Genomic DNA, 21,638 nt, shown 5'->3' on the forward strand with positions numbered 1-21,638 from the left:
CTGCCAAGGGGCACCCACCTGGTGGGTTACAACCTGATCTGCAATCATGACATCACCTCAGTTTGCTCTGCAGAGAGGAATGGTCCCTGTATCCCCTGCCCCTGCCCTTACTGCTAAGGAAGATGCCATTGCTACTTTGCAATGAGCAGCAATGATTTCCAACACAAGCGAGAAGTCTGACATTCACCCCTTTTGCTAAGCACTAAACAAAAACTGTTCTATCTCAAGCAGGGGAACAACTTTATATTTTCTAACTCTACGTGTGTTTGTGTGGGCAACTCACTGCCCCTTCCCATCCTGTAGGAGTACCAGTCCTTATATACATGTCTGCCGTCTGAGAGCCTGTGAGCATCTTCCCAGAGCTACGGCCTGATGGTGCTGTTTCCACGCACAGAGGCCAGAGCCGCTCAGGGCAGGCAGGCCTGGAGCCGCTGGGAGAGGCCAGCCGCGCTCCTGAGAGGTCACTCTGCGGGGCACTGACAGAGGGCAGAGGGGAGTTCCATGGGGGAGGCATAGAAGCCGCATCACTCCCGTGGGCAGGCTGGGCTGCTCCTCCCCTGCCTGGCGCCCATGGTGGGGCGATGAGACCCTGTCCCCAGTCCTCACAGCATCCACTTTGCAGCAAGAGCACCAGTGCCCAAGATCACAGGGGAAGGTGGGCATATAAGGACTCAGGGGTCCTGCTGCCCAGCCCCAGGCACTGCAGACCCAGAAGGCAAACACGTTTCCCCTCCAGACAAGGGCAGCGTCTGCTGTACCGGGCTTCGGCTCTTCTCAGCGATGACACTCGCCAGCAGCTGGGACTGAGGACCCGCCGACTTCACATCCTGTCGGTTTTGTTCTCGAATCTGTGTGGAAAGGGATGGGGAGAGTGAGCTAGCTGTCCAGCATCGGGGTGTGGAGTTGGGAGGGAGCATCCCCAGGGCACACTAGAAAGGCCACCCAGGGGCGCAGATGTAACGCATCACGTCCGCTCTGAGACAGTCTGTCTCCACGTCTGCTCCAGAGTGAATGAGAAGTTTATGTAGAACACCAGATTCTCATGAACCATGAGCAGGTCATTGAGATGAAGAGCGAAATGAGGCATAGTAGATCCTTGAGGGAGATTCTCAATTTTTAATAGTCCTATGAAGTCCCTGAAGAATTGGTTTAAACTACAGATTCCTGGGGGGGGGCCACCCCGTGCATATTGAATCTCAGTCCCATGGGAGGAGGGGTGGGAGTGACCCAGGAATCTGCCCTTCAGAGGACCACACACTGAAACACTGTTCAGGGAGCATACCCGACCTATTGAAGGTGGTCTGTTACAAGTTAAGTTTTTAAAGTAACATTAGAAATATAAGTGAGTGACCTGTAAAGCAAAGGTAGAGAAATAAACACAAAGGATTTTGCAATCTTGAAAATGAGCCAAAGGGAAATAGCATAAAATTTGTAAAAAATGTGATTTGCGGGCTGGTCTCTTAGACACATCTAATGTCTAAAGCTAGTACCTCTCCATTTGAGGGTTACACAGGATTACAAAAGCATAGCGCTTAGCACTGTGCCTGGAATATGGCCAAGAAATGGTAGTTTCTTTTCCATAAGAGGCATCTGGGATGTCGGTAAGTCAGGCGCATCCTGGGGACCCCCCCCCACGCCCTTGAGGGAGAAAAGATGGGAGGTAATTAGCTATCACCTTACCTTGTTGCGCATGTCCAGCACTTCTTGGGGGTCAGTATACAGAGGCACAAATTGGTTTGGGTTTTCGATCCGTATGGGCATGCCACTGCTGGATTTCTCCACCTCGTCGGCCTTCATCCACTGAACACACACAAGGCCCGGTGGGTAAGGCAAAGGCATATAGCTCACCGTCCACCCTAGTGGTCCACCCCATGAGATCTGGGCCGACCAGCCTACATGTAAGTCAGCAAGCCTAGACAAACACGTTCCCTCCTCTTGGGCCTCTTTGATGTCTCCCAGAGCAGAGATGGGACCCAGCAACCAAAGAAAGGCCCCAGATCAACGGCCATAAAGAACACTTAAGAGGAGGGACAGAGCCCTGGTGCCAGCTTTGACAGACAGGCCGCCACTGGTGTTGTAGTATTAGATGACGCATGGATGTTAATTTGCAGGGCATTTTTTTTTTTTAAACGAAGAGCTATTCTATTTGGCTGCCAGCTACTTTGTTAGTGAAAATCAAATTAAGAGCCAGTGTGTGTGATGAGGGAGAGAGAGGAAAAGAGCACACAATTTGTAAAAACTCAATCTGTGGGCAGGTCTCACACATCTAATGTCTAAAGCAAGCACCTCTCTACAGAAGAGGTTTATAAAGGGAGTGGACAACGTAATAGAAGCAAGTGCCCCATGCACCTTCTGGTTTTGCATCAGATGGTCAGTTCAAATGTTGGGTACCCCTCCCTTGAATTTCCCAGAAGCCCCTTCCAGATATGGGAGCAAAAAGCTTTCATGCTGCTGGGAGTGACCTGGTCCAGCCACCCTCTGGACCAAAAACTCAGCATAGGGTGCAAGAAACAGGTGATCTGCTCTGTAGGCATGAGAAGCTGCTCCCAGATGCCCAATAGGAAGCCTTAAGGGGAGACAGGACTAGTGCAGGCCCAGGGGAGGTTTACTGTTTCCCTTTTAAAGCGGCTTAGCCCACACAGGTAGCCGGGCACTCTCCTTCCACCCCAAACTCCCCAGCAGAGCCCCGTCTGCCCTCCTTACTGTGGTCTTTGGCCGGGGGCTGCCCATGCTCCTCTGGACCTCGTCGGCCACGTTGACCCGCAGGTAGGTGTTGGGCGTGTTAAGCCAGCGGGTCTTCTCCTTCTGCTGCTTCTGGGCGTGTTGCCTCAGGGCGGGCACCGGGGTGCCATCCTCCTCAAACACGAAGGCTGTGACCGTGGCTGGAATCTCCACCTCACTTTTGTGTTTGGTTTTCTCTTGAACAAAGGGGTAGCGGTAGGTGTAGCCTGTTCTGTAACCCTAAAAAGGACAAAGATAGAAGCACATGTGGTGGGGAAAATGGTCAGTTACATGCCTGCTCGCCCACCCACACGTTTTACCCCCTTCCATCTAAAGGACTCAGTTTAACCCAAAGTCTCTGTAATACAACCCAGGCCTTGCCACACCTCTGGTGTATTTCAGAATTGTTCACTGTCTTGGTCCCCCAACCCCTCCCCTCCGCCACCCCAACAAGCCCTCTGATCAGGGATGAGAAAGTCCCCAGAATCTTGTGGACCAGACAGAGCTCCAGCTTTTGGGCTGGTCCAGTAGTTTTCAACACAACAGAATCATGCGGGAGCTTTAAAAATGTAGATGCCTGGGCTCACCTCAGAGCTTCCCATTTCATTGGACAGTGGTGGTGCAATCTGGGCTACAGGATTTTAAAAAGTGTCCCAGCTGATTCTAACAGTAGCCCTCCCTTCCTAGACTCTGAGGCTTCTTGACTATTTTTCTCTTGGGAGCACTAACTCTGACTCAAGAACACCCCTGTCTCCTAAGCAAGACCATGTCCCCCAAAGGTGGACTGTTACTCAAAATGAACACTCGGGAATCTTAAGAGCTGCTGGAGCAATTCTCGGCTCTGTCTGTCATCTTTTTTAAAATTAAAGTGGCATTAAAAAGAAAGTGGGTTGGGGCTTCCCTGGTGGCGCAGTGATTGCGAGTCCGCCTGCCGATGCAGGGGACACGGGTTCGTGCCCCGGTCCAGGAAGATCCCACGTGCCGCGGAGCGGCTTGGCCCGTGAGCCATGGCCGCTGAGCCTGCACGTCCGAAGCCTGTGCTCCTCAACGGGAGAGGCCACAGCAGTGAGAGGCCCGCGTACCGCAAAATAAATAAGAAAAAAAAAAAGAAAAGAAAGTGGATTACAAAAAAAGTACAGAGCCATGTAGAAAAATTAAGCAATATAAAAAACATAAGGAAAAAGTGGGTTTTATGCAAAATCTCATCCCCAGAGACAACCACTAAAAATCTTTTCAGTCATTTCTCTAAGCACACGTATACAAATGCACGTATGTAAATATACAGACTATATAATAAATGCATCATATAATATATATATAAAACAGTATATAAATGGACTGTACAACATAAGCAGCTTTTTAAAAAATTGAGATATAACTGACATGTAACTTTACATTAGTTTCAGGTGTACAACATAGTGATTCAATATCTGTATGTACTATATGTGTAAATGAACCACTTTGCTGTACACCTGAAATTAACACATTGTAAATCAACTATACCTCAATTTAAAAAAATTTGTATGGGGCTTCCCTGGTGGCCCAGTGGTTGAGAGTCCGCCTGCTGATGCAGGGGACATGGGTTCGTGCCCCAGTCTGGGAAGATCTCACATGCCGCAGAGGGGCTGGGCCCGTGAGCCATGGCCGCTGAGACTGCGCATCCGGAGCCTGTGCTCCACAACGGGAGAGGCCACAACAGTGAGAGGCCCGCGTACCGCAAAAAAAAAAAAAAAATTTTGTATGTATTGCGAAATGATTACCACGAGTCTAATTAACATCCAGCACCTTTGGGGGACATGGTCTTGCTTAGGAGACAGGGATGTTCTTGAGTCAGATTTAGTGCTCCCAAGAGAAAAATAGTCAAGAAGCCTTTTCTTGTGATGAGAACTTTTAAGATCTACTCTTTTAGCAACTTTCAAATATATAATACAGTATTAATAACTATTGTCACCATGCTGTACATTACATCCCCAGGATTACTTATTTTATATATGGAAGTTTGCACCTTTTGACCCCTGTACCCATTTCTCTCTGCCTCCCACCTGGCAGCTACCAATCTGTTCTCTGTATCTATGAGTATGAATTTTTTGATTTCTGGTTTTTGAGGGTTTTTTTTCAATTCCACATATAAATGAGATCATACAGTATTTGTCTTTCTCCGTCTGACTTATTTCACTTAGCATAATCCCCTCAAGGTCCATCCATATTGTTGCAAATGGTAAAACTTCCATCTTTTTTATGGCTGAATAATATCCGATCATATATAAGTACCACATTTTCTTTATCCATTCTTCCATCAGTGGACATTTAGGTTGCTTCCATACGTTGGCTACTGTAAATAATAACACTACATAATCAGCTTTATAAGTTGCTTTTAGCTCAACAATGTGTCTTGGAGTTTTTTTCATGTTATTGAACCTATAAATACACAGCAACCTTTAAACAACTACATAATATGCCAGTGAATGGACATATCATAATTTATCTAACCAATACCAGTGGACACTGTTATTTTCAAAATATTATAAATAACCCTGAAATGAGTATCTTTACACATTTTTCTTTAGGCAATTAACATAAGTGCCTAGTAATGAAAATGACTGAGTCAAAGGGAGCACAGTATAAGTTTTTATATATTTATCATGTCTGTCTTCCCAAAACACTGAGCCACTGAGCCACACTTCTGCCAATTGTGCTGGAGTTCCCAGTTCTTGTCTCCTTTCCCCACACTGAATATTGCTGAGGTTTAAAAAAAATCCTTGACAATCAGATGGGTTAAAAGTAATATCCTCTACTTTTATTTTGTTCTTTTTTGGATTACTAGTAAGACTGGATATTTTTAATTACACTTAATGGCCTCTTGAATATCTTCCTTTGTAAACTGGGTTCTCAGTTCATTTTTCTATTGTGATGGTCATCTCTTTCATATTGATTTGTAATACCTCCTTTTACAGTAAAGATATGAATCTTTTGACTGTCAGAGATGTTGCAAATATTTTCCCCATACTTTGTCTTTTAGCTTTCTTTATATGGTGGGTGGGGTGGTTTATAAAAATACAAATTTTGAATTTTAATGTAATCATATCTGTCAATATTTGGCATCACGATTTCAGACTTTCCTGCCATGCTTGACAAGGTCTTTCCCAACACAAGAGCATTAAAACTATTAAACTATGTTTTTAAATACCTATATCAATTTCCTTTCCATGTTTAAATTTTTGACAAATCAGGGATTTATCTTGTTGAAAGGACAAGGTAGTAATCCACCTTAGTTTTATTTCCCAGATGGCTAACAGTCTATCTTTTCCCCACAGATTTATAAGATGGCTGTTTATCCTGTGTTAAATTTTCATGCATTTGGGATCTATTTCTGGATTCTCTAAGCTGTAGCATTGATTGGCCTGTCCATTCTGGACTAGTGCTCCACCCTTTAGTGACTCAAGCCTTATCACACTTTACCATGTGGTGGTAATCACTCTTCTTTTTATAGGATTTTCCGAGCCACTCTGAATTTCACCTGAAAGAACATTTTGCTAAGTCCTTATACCTTCCCCCACTTTTGAGGAAGTTACATTGAGTTTATCAATTAATTTGGAAAAGTTACCCTACTGAAGTTTTTAACCAAGAATAAATTATAGCTCTTCACTGATTTCAGGTTTTCTCTGATGTCTATTGGTAACATTTTACAGTTGTCTTTAAAGGGGTTCTGCTTAAAGTTTGATTTTGCTGCATTTGCAAATAGGATTATTTTCTCATTATATTTTCATTGTTTTGTTTCAAAATTTAATGGAAATTCTTCTAGTGTTTCACCATGATACTGGTGCGTGTTTTGAGAAAAAAATCATTTTAATCATGTTAAATAAATGGCTTCCTATCCTACTTAACAGCTATTATTTTTATAAATCAATATTAAATTTTTATCAAATAACTTTTGATCTCAAAGTGATCAGAAGGTTTATATTTTTGACTCGTTGATATCATGAAATATATTTAAAAGATTTATAATATTAAACTACCCTTCAATACTAGGAATGAGCCCTCACTTGGTTATTGTGTATTATTTTTCTAATGTTATGCTGGATACTACTTGCTAGTTTTCATGCAGCATTTTTCATCAACTCAAAGTGAGATTTGTCTGAATGTGTTATAATTATTATGTTTCCTTCTTGGTGTTTGGTTTCCTTCTTTCACTCTTATCTGCAACAGTTTAAATAGCATAAGAATAGTCTGTCTCTTAAAGGTCTGAAAGAATTTCTGCATGAAACCACTTGGTCCTGGTGCTTTATTTAGGCATAGTTACTCACACAAATGTTAACAGGAGTTGTATTTTCATTGTGGAGTGTATCTTTCACCATTATAAAGTGACCCTCATGCTCAGCCTGGTAATAAAGTGGAAGTGATTTGGAGGAACTGGGGGCAGAAGAAAAGGACTGATTATTGCAATGACCCAGACACAACAAAGAGAGGGTCCAAAGTAGTAGCGGTGACGGGGAGGGGTGGTCAATGATACAGAAATGTCACAGAGGTAGGTTTCATCTTCGCTTTTTCGAGCAGTCTAAGAAGTCAGAGTCTCTTCCTGCAATTAGCTCCTCACTGTATATGCTTTCTTCTTATTCTTGAATTGTCTCATATTTATGTCATATATCATCAATTAAATTGTTAGCTCCAGAAGGAAGGATGTCTTATAATTCTTTGGATCCTTTAAAGCCCACTCCTGGACATATACCAGTTAACGCCCTACCTGATTGATTGATTCATTCATTACAATAGGATATTGTTATAATGCTGCTCACCAGGAACAGGGAAATTAATGGCATTATGTGTTTTCTGCGTTTAGTTCATGAGATTAGAAAGAAAGGCAGAACTAACTGCAAAAGAGGAGTGAACAAAGCTACAATATGAGAGAGGCTCTGTGGTCCTGATTTTTGCTGGATTACCACCTCTCATACCAACCAAGGGCTTCCTACCTCTTCTCTAAAGAGCACCCTGCAGGTATGATAACATCCACAGCCCTTGGAAAAGGGGTGGCAAAGGCCATCACTTGAGAAAACTCAACTACTATTAGAATGACCACAAATTCTAAGTCAAGTGGCCGATCAAGGGGCTTCAACAAATTAACTGTGATGCTGGCAGTTCTCACGCCCACCGAATGCTTCATACTGACTGGTTTTGGGGGAGCTAAGCCACAAAGGACTGGCCTGGAAGGACAACGGCAGGAGACTCACCAGATTGTCCAGCATCCTCATGAGGGCCTCGAACTCGTGCTCCCCCAGCCGGCTCTTCTGCATGGGCCCGAAGGTGCTCCCCGCCCACTGCACGGAGCCCAACTCGTGAGGCCGGTGCTTCTCCTGCTCCAGGAGGATGAGGTTCTCCACGCCCCCCGCGCTGGACAGAGCAGACACCTGCGCAAAGGGCAGAGAACGCTCAGCTCACACACACGTGTGTGCGCGTGTACACACACATCCCTGCACGTGTACCTGTGCTCCTCTGTGTAACAGAGAATGGAGATCGGGGAATATTAGAAACAGAAATGTCTGGAAAACTGAGCTGTAGTTGGTTTTTTCCTCCCAGAGGAAAGCCCCTCCAAACTTGTAGGGCATGTGCCCATTTCCAGGGAAAGAGGTATTAGTATTTCTTTCCTAATGTCAGTTCTTAGGGGGACATAGCAAGTGTTAAACCTTAAGAATAAAACAATGCAGAGTACTGAAAAATTACCTGGGACACAGACCAAACTCAAATTGTGATTATTTCTGGGGAAGGAGGGAAGATGAGAAAAGGGGACTTCAATTCTTGTCTGTAGTATTTTACTTCTTCCAGAGGAAAATGCCATTGATATTTGTTAAATCTGGTTGGTAGCGGGTGTCTATTATATGACTCTCTGCACTTTTCTGTATGTCTGAAATATTTCCCCTTAAAGAAAAAAAAGTCACTTGAAAGAAATAAGCTGCCTTCTAGGCCAGCGAAATATGAGTGTAGCTGCATGTTGGGCTGAATTAACAGGTCTAAAGGCAGAAGACCGTCCATGATGGCGTTAGCCAGTCAAGGAAGCCCAGAAAGAGGAGACACATGAAATGCTGACAGTCACAGCCGGGCACTGTGTAGGCCTTAGGAAGCTTTTCCAGAAGACTTAGAGCATTTGTCCCACTGTCAAGGCTCCACGGGGAGGGGACAATCCAGGTGGCTACAGGCAACGGACTCTGACTTTTAGGGCAAGTGGTGTGTATATAAAGCAGGCAATTTTAGAACAATCCTAAAAACATTCATGAATCCAACTAATCTTATTTTCTAATTCCATGCTCATCTAAAAGCACATTCTATTTGCTCCCTGTATCTGCCACTCAGATATAATTGGTCATGGTTTGGCTTCCTGGGTAAGTCCAGAGAGAGATGGTGGTTTCCAAGTATTGTAGGTAGTGAAGCTGGAGTTTTACACTGCACATCAAGACCCCAGCATTCTGATTAATATTTGATATCCCATGTAAACCTGCTTGTTACGGGGGAAAGGCTCTGATTATATAAACTTTCAGTGTTCCAGTTTTTGTGCCAGTTATCATTTTACTGAAAATGTAAAGAATCCAATGTAGCTTGCTGACCAACACAGGTCTATGAACACATGAGGATCCTGGACACACTCCAGAGTGTGTTAAATTCACCAGTGTAACACATGGCCCCTGTGAGACTTCCTAGAGGTCAGCCAGGCAGCCTTTCCAAGGTGACCCCCGTCACTCTTTGAAGAGGAAGAACAAGCATTTCCATGCCCTCGTCATCCAAGGCATGTGTCCTATGGAAGCCTCCATTTTTATCTTAAAAAGATGACTCCGCACCCTACAAATATAGAGACTTTGAGGCCTTTTATTCCATTCTCTCACCAAAAATGAGTCCTTGTCTAGTATCCCTAGAAGCGGTCAGCTCCGTGCCTGGGAAGGCACCTATTATACTGTTGTCCAAATGTTAGAAGGGTTACAGTGAGTTGATATAGATTACCCTGAGTTGAAATCTACCTTTTTGTTATGTTCATTCACTGGTCCCAGTGCTGCCCTCTGCTGACCGTGTTTTCTAATTCTGAAGTCCCTCACACCTGGCACTGAGGCTGAGCACCTGGAAACGCGCTCTCAAAGGTAGTGAATCCCAGCTGGTTGATCAATTACCAAGTTCATCCTGGACCCCTACCTGGCCAAGGCAGGGCTCCAGCTCTGGGACCCTGAAACCCTGACTTGAAGTGCCAGCTCCCTGAAGAGAGGTCCCAACCTGACAGCTGACCTTTCCCACTGACGCTTGCTTTCCTGAGAGGCAGTGCAATGTAGTGTTTAGGACATAGGACCTGGGTACCAGGCTGTCTGGGTTTGGATCCTGGCTCTGCCACCTACTGGCTGTGTGATTTTCAGCAGCTATTTACCCTCCCTGTGCCTCAGCTTTCTCATCTGTAAAATGAAAATAGTATCTACCTCGTGATGATTATTTAAGGTAATATTTGTAAACACTTAGAATAGCACCTGGTGCATACGGAGTGCCATAGAAACATTTATGATAAATAAATTCTGAAGTTTTACCATGAAAGGCTGAGAAGCAATACGCCCTGGAGACTGGTCATTCATAGCGGAGAAAACTGCCCACACCCTTGCAAGAGCTGCCTCCTCTCCCCTCCCCCTTCCCCCATCCGTTTCCATGGCGATGGGTAGCAGATGGAGAATTGCCTGAGCTGCTTCTCATCTGCCTGTGAACAGAGCAGGGAGCTGCCTCTCTCAGCAGAGGATGACCCAGTTTCCTGGAACCCCAAACTGATGGGGAGCAAAGAGAACGCTGTCCCCAGGAGAATGGAATAGGCTCTTAGCCTTGAACCGCTGAAATGACCATGGACGCATTTGCTTGTTTGCTAAGGCCACTGAGGGAGAACACTAGTCATGGTGGAAACAGAATGTCGGTGCTGGTCATTTGACTATAAATGACCCTTCCAGGGACTGCCGTCCCAACAGCATCTGCAGGCTGCTGTACCTGGGCTCTTCTGAGCCTTAATTCACCCACACTCTTGGTCTAATCTCTCCTGTTTTTTTCCCACAACTTCCAGCTTCATTTCACCCTCTAGAAGCCTTCCTGCTCCACCTGCTGAAAAAAAATCCACTGGCGCTTTCCTGGGGTTATCTGTCCCCATCGCCTGATGAGCTTTTAAAAGGTTACATCAAGCCAGTCCTGACTGAAAAGAAAGGGACAGCAGACAGGGCCAAGAGAAGCAGCTGGGCTGTCCAGGAAAGTGGCTGGCAGCTCTGCGCTTCATCTCCCCAGCTGCTAGATGGCCATCCTCCCTTTGCTTAAATTGCGCAGTGGCCATTTCTGGGGATCTGGAGCCTGGGGCAGGCATCCTTCACTGTGTGTGTGTGGGACACCCGGGAACCTCTCTCCATTCATTCTTTTTCATGAGATATTTTCTCACGGAAGCCTCTTCTTCAGAAGAAAGATGGGCAACTCTTCAGATGTGGAGAAGGGAAAGTAGGCATATCGGAGGCTCTGCCAGGTTCTAACAACACTCAGGGGTCAGAGTTCAGGGCCAGCATTACTGGATGGGGGATGGGGAGTCAGGAGGGTCTCACACCACCTCCTCTAACATTTCTTCATCACTGTCCTGTCAACATATCCTTCGAAAACCATTGAGAAAGGTCCCACTTGTAGAGCCTCTACTAGTGATGCTTCTGGGATTATCCCATTCTCCCCCCATAATGCCCAAGAGAGGGGCAGGCCGTCTTCCTCGGGGCACTGCTCTGCCCAGACCAGCCAGGAGAGGGCAGATGGGACACCAGAAGGGCCCTGCAAAGAGCTGACTCACCCTGGAGCAGCTAGCCTCTCCCTCTTGTCAACCGAGTCCTAAAAATACCATCAGCAACACCTCTCCTTATCTGAAAGGCCATCCTCACAAGGTCTCTCTAGACCCAGGTCTGAGGTTGAGGAAATGGAGGCTTGCAAAGGGCAAGTCCCTGACCCAAGAGCACAGAGAGCAGGCTGGGAAGGATGGAGCCCAGTCAGTCGTGCAAGACCCCCGTACTCACCCGATGGCTTGCCACACTGGAAGGAGCATATGCTTGGCTTATCCAACACTACCTGGTTATTGGATAAAACTACAGGATGTGTGTTTTCCTATTGCTTCTCCATCAACTCTTCTAGGGGTCCCACGACTACTGACACTCCCCACCCACTCTCTATCTCATCCTTCACCAGTTAGGAGAATTTCACCATGGGCTCCCTGGACATCACCCTGGGGCTTCCCTGGGGTCAGGCCTGCCATGTCAACACTCTACTTTGGCCTGCTTTCCACTTCTCTTTCTGGACTTGACCACATTCATGGTCTTTGCAAACTACCCTTCTCCAAACAAAGAAAGGAAAGAAGACTTACCTGTGTGGTGTCTGTGGGGCACAGCTAGAGGTAACAGGTACACCCCAGGTAATACAGGAGCATGGGAAGTACAGTCCCTCCCACTGTCCTACTGATGAGCCCAGGCAGCTCCCTGTCCTGAGCACTGATCCCCAAGTGTTGGGTGCTGGTTTTTAGACAATGGTGGTAGAAAATTTTAAAGCTACAAAACTGATTCCAAATGTGAAACTTGAGAAGAATCAGGTGGTGCCAAGGCAGAGTAATAGGGTGAGGCTTTCAGAGGGCCCCACTCAAAGGTCTCCCTAAATCACGGCCCATGGGGCTGCCACCTTTGCCCCCAGGCCCCTGTCAGGGTCCCTCCTGGGCCCACACCCCCGAGGAACTTGCTCACCTGTATCTCACACGCAGCCTGCAGGTGGAAGATCTTATAAAACGCCTCCTCTACGGTGTCACCCAGAGCAACCACTCCATGGTTTCTTAGCACCAGGATCTGCACAGGAGTAGACAGCCAATTAAAACTTTAAGCCTTCCAAACTTGAGTTAAGAGGGAGAGATTTTTCATTTTATTCAGATCAATTTCGTATCCGATCCTGGAGCACAAGCCCCGCCCCCCATTCCTTACTCATTCTCCCTATACAAACACCGAATGCTGCCCACCTCCCCGCCATGAGTTTTAATATCCACCCAAACGCACGTTTAAAGCATCCACCCTAAAAAAATGAAGATGCTTTTTAAAACTGAGACTGAATAGCTTGGTGGATTTCTTTGGGCAAGGCCTGGGTTTTTAGGCCCTGAAGAGCTTAAAGTCTGAAAAACGAATGTTTGTGTTAAAGTGAATGAAATTACTTGCTGTTGAATACAAGGGTCCAACCTCAAAAGCACTTGCCCCCCTGTAACTCAGTCGACTTGTGAGTCAAACCCAAGGGGGTGGCCCTCTGAGAGGTGTCTCTGCAGACACTGGTGAGTTGGGTCCCCTGTTTTCTGGCCCTCAGGCTTCCTCTCCATGAATTCCGTGAGGCCCTGGCAGCTCTAAGATTTTACAGTTCCATGAAAGAGGCCACAGCGACCTTCTAACCTAACTCACTAGTTTTACTAATGAGGAAAGAGAAGCCTAAAGAAACTGAAAGTCTCCCAGCTAATTAGGGGCAGAGTCGGAACCAGAACCCAGGCTGTCCCTGATGGAGCGATGTTTGTAGCTCAGCCAGGGGCAGGCAGACCTAAAGGGGGGGAAAAACAGAAATGAATTTATACCAAGGTCCAGGTGCACCCTCCCTGTTGGAAACTCTTCTTGGTTGGTTTTATCCTCGAGAACTCTCTGAAAGATACCTAGGTGACACCCACCTGGGAGCCGGGCCACAGACCCACGTATCAGATCTGACCTTGCAGCACCTGGGCTGAGGTGTTTTCACTCTTGCTGAAAACAGCTGGAGTTTTTTTGTCTCAAGAGCCAGAGAGATGGAAAGAGACCATGACTTTTGCTCACAAGATTTTGCAGATCTTTTGTGAACGCCCCATCTCTTAAATTTTTGTACCATTTCACAACTGTGAACATCACCCCTCTCCTGGCACTGCTAATGAGGCTTCAGAGAATGGCAAGAGAGGGTGGCAGGGATTTCTGCTCTATGTGAGAGATGGGAAGACAGGGACTCTCAGATGGAACATGACTCTGGGAGTGAGTGCCTTTCAAGGAAGGGGGCAAGCGCCCATCCACCCAGGCTTGGCTATGAAACTTCCCATCCTAAGCTCAACAGCCGTAATTACATGCTGTTATAAAAGAGGCCTTCAGACTTAAATCAAGCAATAATGATGAGATTCTGTTTATCTCTATCAAGTTAGCAAAAAAAAAATGTGATAACAGTCAAGTTTGGGGAGACTGTAGGGAAACAGCATTCTCAAGTACTACTCATGGCTGGAGGAGAGGGCAATTTGGTACTATGAAGTAAGAGTTTTAAAATGTGCATCCTGGGGGCTTCCCTGGTGGTGCAGTGGTTGGGAGTCCGCCTGCCGATGCAGGGGACACGGGTTCGTGCCCCGGTCCGGGAAGATCCCACATGCCACGGAGCGGCTGGGACCATGAGCGGCTGGCCGCTAAGCCTGTGCGTCCGGAGCCTGTGCTCTGCAACAGGAGAGGCCACAACAGTGAGAGGCCCGCGTACCGCAAAAAAAAAAAAAAGTGCATCCTTAGGAGTTTATCCTAAGGAAATCATCCCAAGCAAAGACAAAGATGTAGCTGAAAGAATTTTCATCAAAGAGTTGTTTAGATTAAGAAAAAAATTTGGGGAAAACTTTTCAATGTCCAACCATAGAGGACTGTGTAGGTAAATAGTGGCACAGCCATTCATACAATGAAGTATAATTTAAATAGTGATTAGAAAGTATTTAGTAACGTACAAGGGTGTTTACTGTATATCGCTAAGGGGGAAAAGGAGGATATATTTTATAATCCTAGTTTTGTAAATCTTTATGAATAGTTATGGGGGTGTGCACCCAAATAGCAGGGTAGGGTGAAAGATTTTTATGTCATTTGTTGTTATTGCTGTTTATCTGCAACTTATAAACATTTTCCAATGAACATTTGTCACTCTTGTGATGTCGGTTTTTGACAACCCCACCCAGAGCGTCTTCCCAGAACAGCTGAGCCGAACCTTGCAGGTGGGTCCAAGGCACTTCTGCAGGTTGATCCGATCAGCTTCCTGCTCCATCTCGCCGTTGAAGTCATAATAGGCCATGTCCCCCACCAGCAGGGCGTTGTGGGACACAGGCAGGAGGCCCCACTTCATGGCTGACACCTTTAGTGAGACGATGGAATGAATGTTTAGCGCGGCATCTCCACCCCCTCCTCACCCCTCTGTCACAGTCGCCCTGGCCTCAGAGCAACACAGTCAAGTTCTGTCTGGGGACATGGAAGGGGAGGGAGCGAGCGCACGAGAGAGGCACCCCCTCCCCTTGGCGAGGCTCTTGCTTTCTCACTGCTTCCTCTAAAGCCTTTTCATCACACTTTTCCCAGCTGCCATGTCAAGACATCACCTTCTAAAACTGCTGCAAAGCATACGCTCCAGGGATGGCGTGCCCACCCCTGCTTGGTTCTTGTCCTAGGACCCGGGAAGAGGCAAGGCTGGTGGAGGTGGCACCAGGCAGGGCTGAAGCAGGGTCCAGGGTCCCTGGGGTGGGTTGCGCGAGACCCTCAGCCTTGGGTAAGTGCATCAACAGCCACGACTCTTCACTAACAGGGAGGCCCATTGAGAAGCCCCCATTTTACCGGCAACGGAGCAATGCAAGTGCCAGAGAACAGGGTTAAAAACGCAGGCTGGGGCTTCCCTGGTGGCGCAGTGGTTGAGAGTCCACCTGCCGATGCAGGGGACACGGGTTCCTGCCCCAGCCGGGAAGATCCCACATGCCGCGCATCGGCTGGGCCCCTGAGCCATAGCCGCTGAGCCTGCGCGTCCAGAACCTGTGCTCCGCAACGGGAGAGGCCACAACAGTGATGAGGCCCGCGTACCGCAAAAAAAAAAAAAAAAAAAAAAAAAAAAACGCAGGCTGAAACGGCCATGCCCCAAACCCCGCCTTTTATTAAAAGCAAGGAGCGTGGAGAGGTTAGGAGAGCCGCTTGCCCCCCTTCACTCATCTTGTCCCTCGCGTAAGCCCCGGCTCTGCAGAAATGGATACTTGGCACGCATACAACATGCAGTCTTAGTCCGAATTCTGGAAGGTCTGAGTGCTTGTAACCGGAGTGATTTACGGAGAAAACCACAGGCCAGTGACAGGTCTTTTTTGTCCCTGTAGGCATGTGGCCTGGGGGTGAGGGTTGAGGGAACACCCAGACTGGGTGTCTGCTGTCTTTCCAGGTGCACCACAGCGTCTCAAGTAGACATGGAGAAATGCCCAGAGACCCTTGGGGGACAGCTTGCTCCTTGAGGGTCTTCCCTCTGCTCTCTCCCTGTTCCCAGACACTCGGAAGGTGCCGTCACCCGGGCCTGTGGCACCGGTTTGCGTATGTAGCGGGTGCGGGGTGCAGCAGGGAAGACTTTACACATCTTCACCTTGTCTCCCCTCACCTAGACTTCCATAGTTAGAAAATGCAGAGGAGGAGGTTCCCATGTTGGGTGTCCCCTTCTCACCTTGCTCTGAGTTCCAGGGAATCTCTCCAGAACTGTTTTATATGGCAAGTTTGCTCCTAGCTTGGGGGCTTATGTCTTTCTTCAGGGAGACCCTCAGAGAGACAGGTGCCATGGGTCTGCTGCCAGCCTCGGGGACTGAAATGCTGGCTGAAGAGCTGACACTCACCGCCGCCGTGGCCGGAGTATGCAGGTGGATGACACAGCGCACGTCGGGTCTGGCGGCGTAGATGGCCGAGTGCAGGCAGAAGCCCGTGGTGTCCACTGGGAAGCAGCTGCTGCCCTTTTCCACCACCTCTCCCAGGATGTTCACCTTGATCTGGGCCGGGGGGAAGAGAGACTTCCGGCCACCAGCAGGCAGAGGCCCCTCATTCCCCTCCCCGCAGGTGGGCCAGGAACACGCCCACCCACCTGTGTCCACTCTCCACCATACCACGGGCAATGGATGTGCTTTATGTTGGGGGCAAGAGACCCCATTCCTGCCTGCAGGGTGAGCACACAGGCTACTGGGAAACAAAGGCGATTATAATTCAGCATTGAGAAATGCTAGAGCAGAGTTTCTCAAATGTTAATCACCTGGATGCAACTAGAGATTATCATACTAAGTGAAGTAAGTCAGAAAGAGAAAGGCAAATACCATATGATATCACTTATCTGTGGAATCTAAAATATGACACAAATGAACCTATCTATGAAACAGAAACAGAATCAGGGACATAGAGAAGAGACTGGTGGTTGCCAAGGGGGGAGGGGTTGGGGGAGGGATGGAGTGGGAGGCTGGGGTTAGCAGATGTAAGCTTTTATACATAGAATGGATAAACAACAAGGTCCTACTGTATAGCACAGAGAACTATATTCAATATCCTATGATAAACCATAATGGAAAAAATATATTAAAAAAGAATGTATATACATGTATAACTGAATCACTTTGCTGTACAGCAGAAATTAATACAACATTGTAAATCGACTGTACTTCAATTTTAAAAAATTGATTTAAAAAAAGAATCACCTGGAGATCCTGTCAAAATGCAGATTCGGATTCAGTAGGCCAAGAACTCGGCCTGAGAGTCTGCATTTCTAACAAGATCCCAGTGATACCCCTGCTGCTGGTCCATGGACCACACTTTGAGTAACAAGGTGCAAGAGGAGAATCATTCACAGAATTCTCTAGAAGCAGATAGGAGGAGTCTTTAATTCCTCCTATTAAAGGGAGTAACATCTAAACTGAGCCTTTTTCCTTTTTTTCCCACTTTTTATTTTGAAAAATTTTTAATCACACACAAAGGTAAAGAGGATAATATAATGAACACCCATTTACCAGTCACCCGAAAGCTAGGTCTTAAAGGACAAATGGACAGCAGTCACTGGTCTTACAATCTGCTTTTGACTCCAAGGGGTTGTGGGTGTCACGGTGAAAACACACGCACACGCGCACGGGCGGGCGCACACACACACACAGAGACACACACACACAACTGCTGGTCGCTGCGGCTGACCTGGCACACAGCTGAGCCATGGCACTGCCTAGCATTAACAATCTCATAGAACATCATCACCAGAGACAGCCACTTTTGACTGTGACACAGAAGACAAAAGCCACTCCTTAATCACGTCTAAGCACAGACAAAAACAACTTTGTGTAAATGTAAAAATGCACCTGAACTCAACTTCTTCTGCTTCTAAGCCAGTCCCTACTCTCCTCTCCCCCCACCCCCGCACCCAGAAATCTTTCCTGATCGAAACCGATTCTGGAAGTTTCTTCCTACCATGCCTAAAAGGAGCAGGAGGACAGAAAGGGGACCCAGAAGCTCTCTCAGGGCACCGGCACTAGAAGAGTCTTGCACTGCTTTCGAACAAAGCACTGGCTGTTGTTCTAATGTATCCCCTCAGCTGGAAGGCTACCCGACTCCCAGCCTTTGTCCAATCCCAGGCTCAGAGGCCACCAGGCTCATCTCTTCTCCCTCGCCCTCCCACTGCGCTTGCAGCCTGCACCTCCCATTTCGTCTCTTGATCAATCATGCTCTGCGCTCTCAGTTTGTTTTGGTGTCCATGTGACTTCTCTGTCCCACTAGATTACAAACTGCAAGAAGGACAGGATGGCAGCGGTTACCTTGGAGATGACCTCTCACCGTAGGAGCAGAAAGAGTACTGTCATTTCAGCAAGAAATGGGTAGTGACAGGCCGGACTGTACTCACCAGGCTGGATGCTGTGACTTCGCTGCAAGAAACTCCCTTAGGGCTGATCAGGAAGTGGTCCTGCTCCTTGCTGACTCTCAACTGGAGGAAAGACACGTGTTCTCAGAGGCAAGGAGGGAGAGGGCTCATTTCCAATGACATACTGCTTGAATCCCCTCTTCCCCTAAATTCACTGCACCCAAATCTTCCCCACAAGAACCCTTACCTCTCCCTGACCCATAAGAGATGAAGAGGACTCAGCTTTATTTGGAGCTGGGGAAATGGAACTACAAGAGGAATTTCCCAATGGTCAAGGGTAGCCCTAGAAATAGGATCCAGAAATTCCTGGCTCCTCATCAAGAGAAGTGCCCACTGGGCAGGTTATCTGTCTCAGGAAACCACAGTGGTTAGAAACCTTGGAAGGGCTCACTGAATTTTGGCCAAAGGCCACCAGCAGTGCCATGGCCATGCCAAAGATCAGGAGTTCTCCCTTTGGATTTGGTGGGGGTCACACACGTTGCCCCACCTCACCCCCAAATGCTCTCCTTACCGTGACGTAGGTGTCACTCAGCTGGGCCCAGCCATACAGGTCCAGGAGGCGGTAGACACTGCTGATCTTGCACCGCATGAGCCGCTCCCCCTTGGCCAGGTTCAAGGAATCGGCTGTGTGGAGGTCATTGATGGGCGTCATCATGGAGAAGTCTGCAGGGGCACAGGGAAGCTTTTGGGTCAGGGGCTACCGTCTGCCCTCCCCTGCCCTGTCCCTGTCCTCTCAAATTCTCACTGGCACTACAACCACACACGAGACTTCAGGGAATTCAACATTCTTTGACCCTGACTCCAGAGGAGAAAATCCACAGAATGGACGGCTGTGCCCAATAAGGTCCTCTCCTCCTTCGGGGAAGAATGGCATTGCTTTGGGTCAAAAATCATGGCCAGACTCAAGGCCACAGAATGAAAGTTCCTCAGAAGGCCAAGCTGACCACAAACCCTAGAGATGGACATTGAATAAAAGCACAAATAAATTTCTGAGTGGAAATATGAGTATATTTTATCAGTTTCAATGAAGTTACTAATCATTATCATATTGTTTTAACCATACCATGTAATATAACTTTTTCTCTAATTTGGAAACAGGGCAGACAGAAAGTCAAGTCAACCAGGAAGTAAATTCCTCAAGTTTTTCTGACAAGTCATGAACTTCCAGAAGTCAGTGTAGCTGTGTTGGCTGAGGGGCTGGAGGCCTTGGGTGGGCCACATCTGGTCCCCTCTGGATATGCAGTCCCTTGGTTAGTTATGGCTCTTTTGGGGAATTTAGAGGGATGTGGAAGTAATATGGAAATGAGCCTAGAGCATTTGATAGTCAGGGCACCCAGAGGGTCTAGGAGTTGACGCTCAGTCTGTCCCATTAACCACTATGACCACTGCCTGCATGACTCGGGAAGGCAGAAGAGGGCATCTGAGCCCCAGAACTCCAATTAATCAGTGTCTAGGAAACAATAAAAGAATCAATAGGAAAGGGTTCTGGCTTAAAATGATGTCTGGCTGGGAGCCTCCTGATGCCGTCTCTCCCAGCATCCCACTAAAACCGTTAATGGATTAAAATGCTCTTTGGAAGCTTCCACCATCTCTATAAACCTCAATGTCACACCATGTGATGTATGTCCTCTATCAGGTTTGCCATTAGTTGAAATGATGAGACAGTCTGCAAATATGAGGGTGGACTGGGGGCATAAAGCAAGCAGAGCAAGCCTTGAGCACCCCATGTCAGGAAGATGCCCCCAAAGGGCCTGTGCCCACCAACGGTGGTACGCCTCCAGTGCATGTGTCCAGTACACGAAGCTGATAGGGACGGAAGTGGTCCAAAGACCCAGCTAAACTGGCAAGAAGAGCAACAACGAAACCCGAGAGTCAAGGATTTCTAATTCAAACTGACCAATCTGGGATCCCTGCCTCCTCTCTAGTTCCCCAGATAAGTATTTACCTCTTTGCTTCACCCCTTGCAGCAAGCTGGGAGGCATATCCAAAGCATACAGCCCCCAGGCAAAGCTGGAAGGGAGGGAGGCTGTTGTTGGGAGAGCCTTCAGACCCAGGGTCTTTTGAATCCTTCTCTTAGAAATAACTACGGAGCCCCAGAGATGGCAGGAGGCCAGAATAGGACTGAAAACACTCACTCTGTCATGTCCTCTGTGTCCTGTATCAAAGAATCCCTTCCCCAACCCTGTGGAGCTTCCCCATGAGGACTACCCACCCACAAGCCCAGAATAGACCAGAGGGATCCACAGGAGTCCCCAGTCCTCTGTGCTCAGGGTCTTCATAGAAAGAACGCTTATTCTGACCAGCCTCACTAAAGTGAAAATCTAACTGGGCCATTATTTCAAAGTACCTAAGAAAACACAGAAAAAGATGAAAATCCACCAAACCCCCTGAAAGCTAAGCCTGAAGGACACACTATTTAGAAAAAACAACAAAAACAAAACAACCAAAAAAACCCAAAACCAACCAGGCAAAGAAAATTCTAAGGCAAATGGAGCTGGACAAAGAACAACCTCTCCGGGCTTGAACTCAGGACACTTGAAAGTTTCCCTCTCCACATTCCTTGACTCAGATACCCTGGCGTGCACCAACAAGATTTTCAGGCATCCAACTGTTTTCCTGGCAGTTGCTGATCAGTGAGGTGATAGGAATGCTGGTCAGCCCTATTTCTCTCTCAAAAGGAAGAGTATAAGGTCAGAGATATGAAAGTGATGAGAAAGAATATGATAGATATGGGAGACAAAGACCAGAAGACCTGGCATATAAGTTATAAGTATTGATATAATAGAAGAAAAAAATTCAGAATTGAAAAAAAGACCTATATATATAACAACTGAAAGAACTTACTGCATTTCAGGGGAGAAAAGTCCATTAAAAGAAAAGCCTACAATTATATGCTTCCTGACACAGTCTTGAAATACAAGGGTAAGGGGGAAAATCCACAAGCACCTAGAAAAAAAATTGGTTACCTACAAAGGAGCCAATAATAGACTGTTTCAGACTTCTCTGCTACAGCAACGGATGCCAAAGACAATACTATAGGAGATTTACAAAAACTAACAAATACTACAATAAAGTGACACAAAACAGGTAAAAATAAAGGGACCATCAAAAGTATGCCAAGGCAAATATAAACAAAAAGATAAATAGAGCCATAACATGATCAAAGTAGAAGCCACGGAAAACAATATTCTTTTGAACAAAAAGGATCATTTTGTAGGTCATTT

The 21,638-nt window shown here is 46.9% G+C and overlaps 1 protein-coding gene across 3 annotated transcripts in view; it reads right to left on the reverse strand.

Moving 5' to 3' along the window:
• Positions 1 to 21,638, reverse strand: part of ADD2 (adducin 2) — a 120,407-nt gene that overhangs the window by 22,774 nt on the left and 75,995 nt on the right. For all 3 annotated transcript variants that reach the window (XM_082641930.1, XM_082641931.1, XM_082641932.1), the window contains exons 5-13: positions 18,926 to 19,077; positions 18,397 to 18,477; positions 16,367 to 16,516; positions 14,728 to 14,871; positions 12,474 to 12,572; positions 7,947 to 8,123; positions 2,704 to 2,961; positions 1,681 to 1,800; positions 759 to 848 (exon numbers count right to left, since the gene is read on the reverse strand). In XM_082641930.1, coding sequence (XP_082498056.1) covers positions 759 to 848; positions 1,681 to 1,800; positions 2,704 to 2,961; positions 7,947 to 8,123; positions 12,474 to 12,572; positions 14,728 to 14,871; positions 16,367 to 16,516; positions 18,397 to 18,477; positions 18,926 to 19,077 — 1,271 coding nt within the window. The remainder of the gene's footprint in view (positions 1 to 758; positions 849 to 1,680; positions 1,801 to 2,703; positions 2,962 to 7,946; positions 8,124 to 12,473; positions 12,573 to 14,727; positions 14,872 to 16,366; positions 16,517 to 18,396; positions 18,478 to 18,925; positions 19,078 to 21,638) is intronic.

This window comes from Mesoplodon mirus (genome assembly GCF_964341445.2).
Source record: "Mesoplodon mirus genome assembly, chromosome: 14".
Taxonomy (NCBI): domain Eukaryota; kingdom Metazoa; phylum Chordata; class Mammalia; order Artiodactyla; family Ziphiidae; genus Mesoplodon; species Mesoplodon mirus.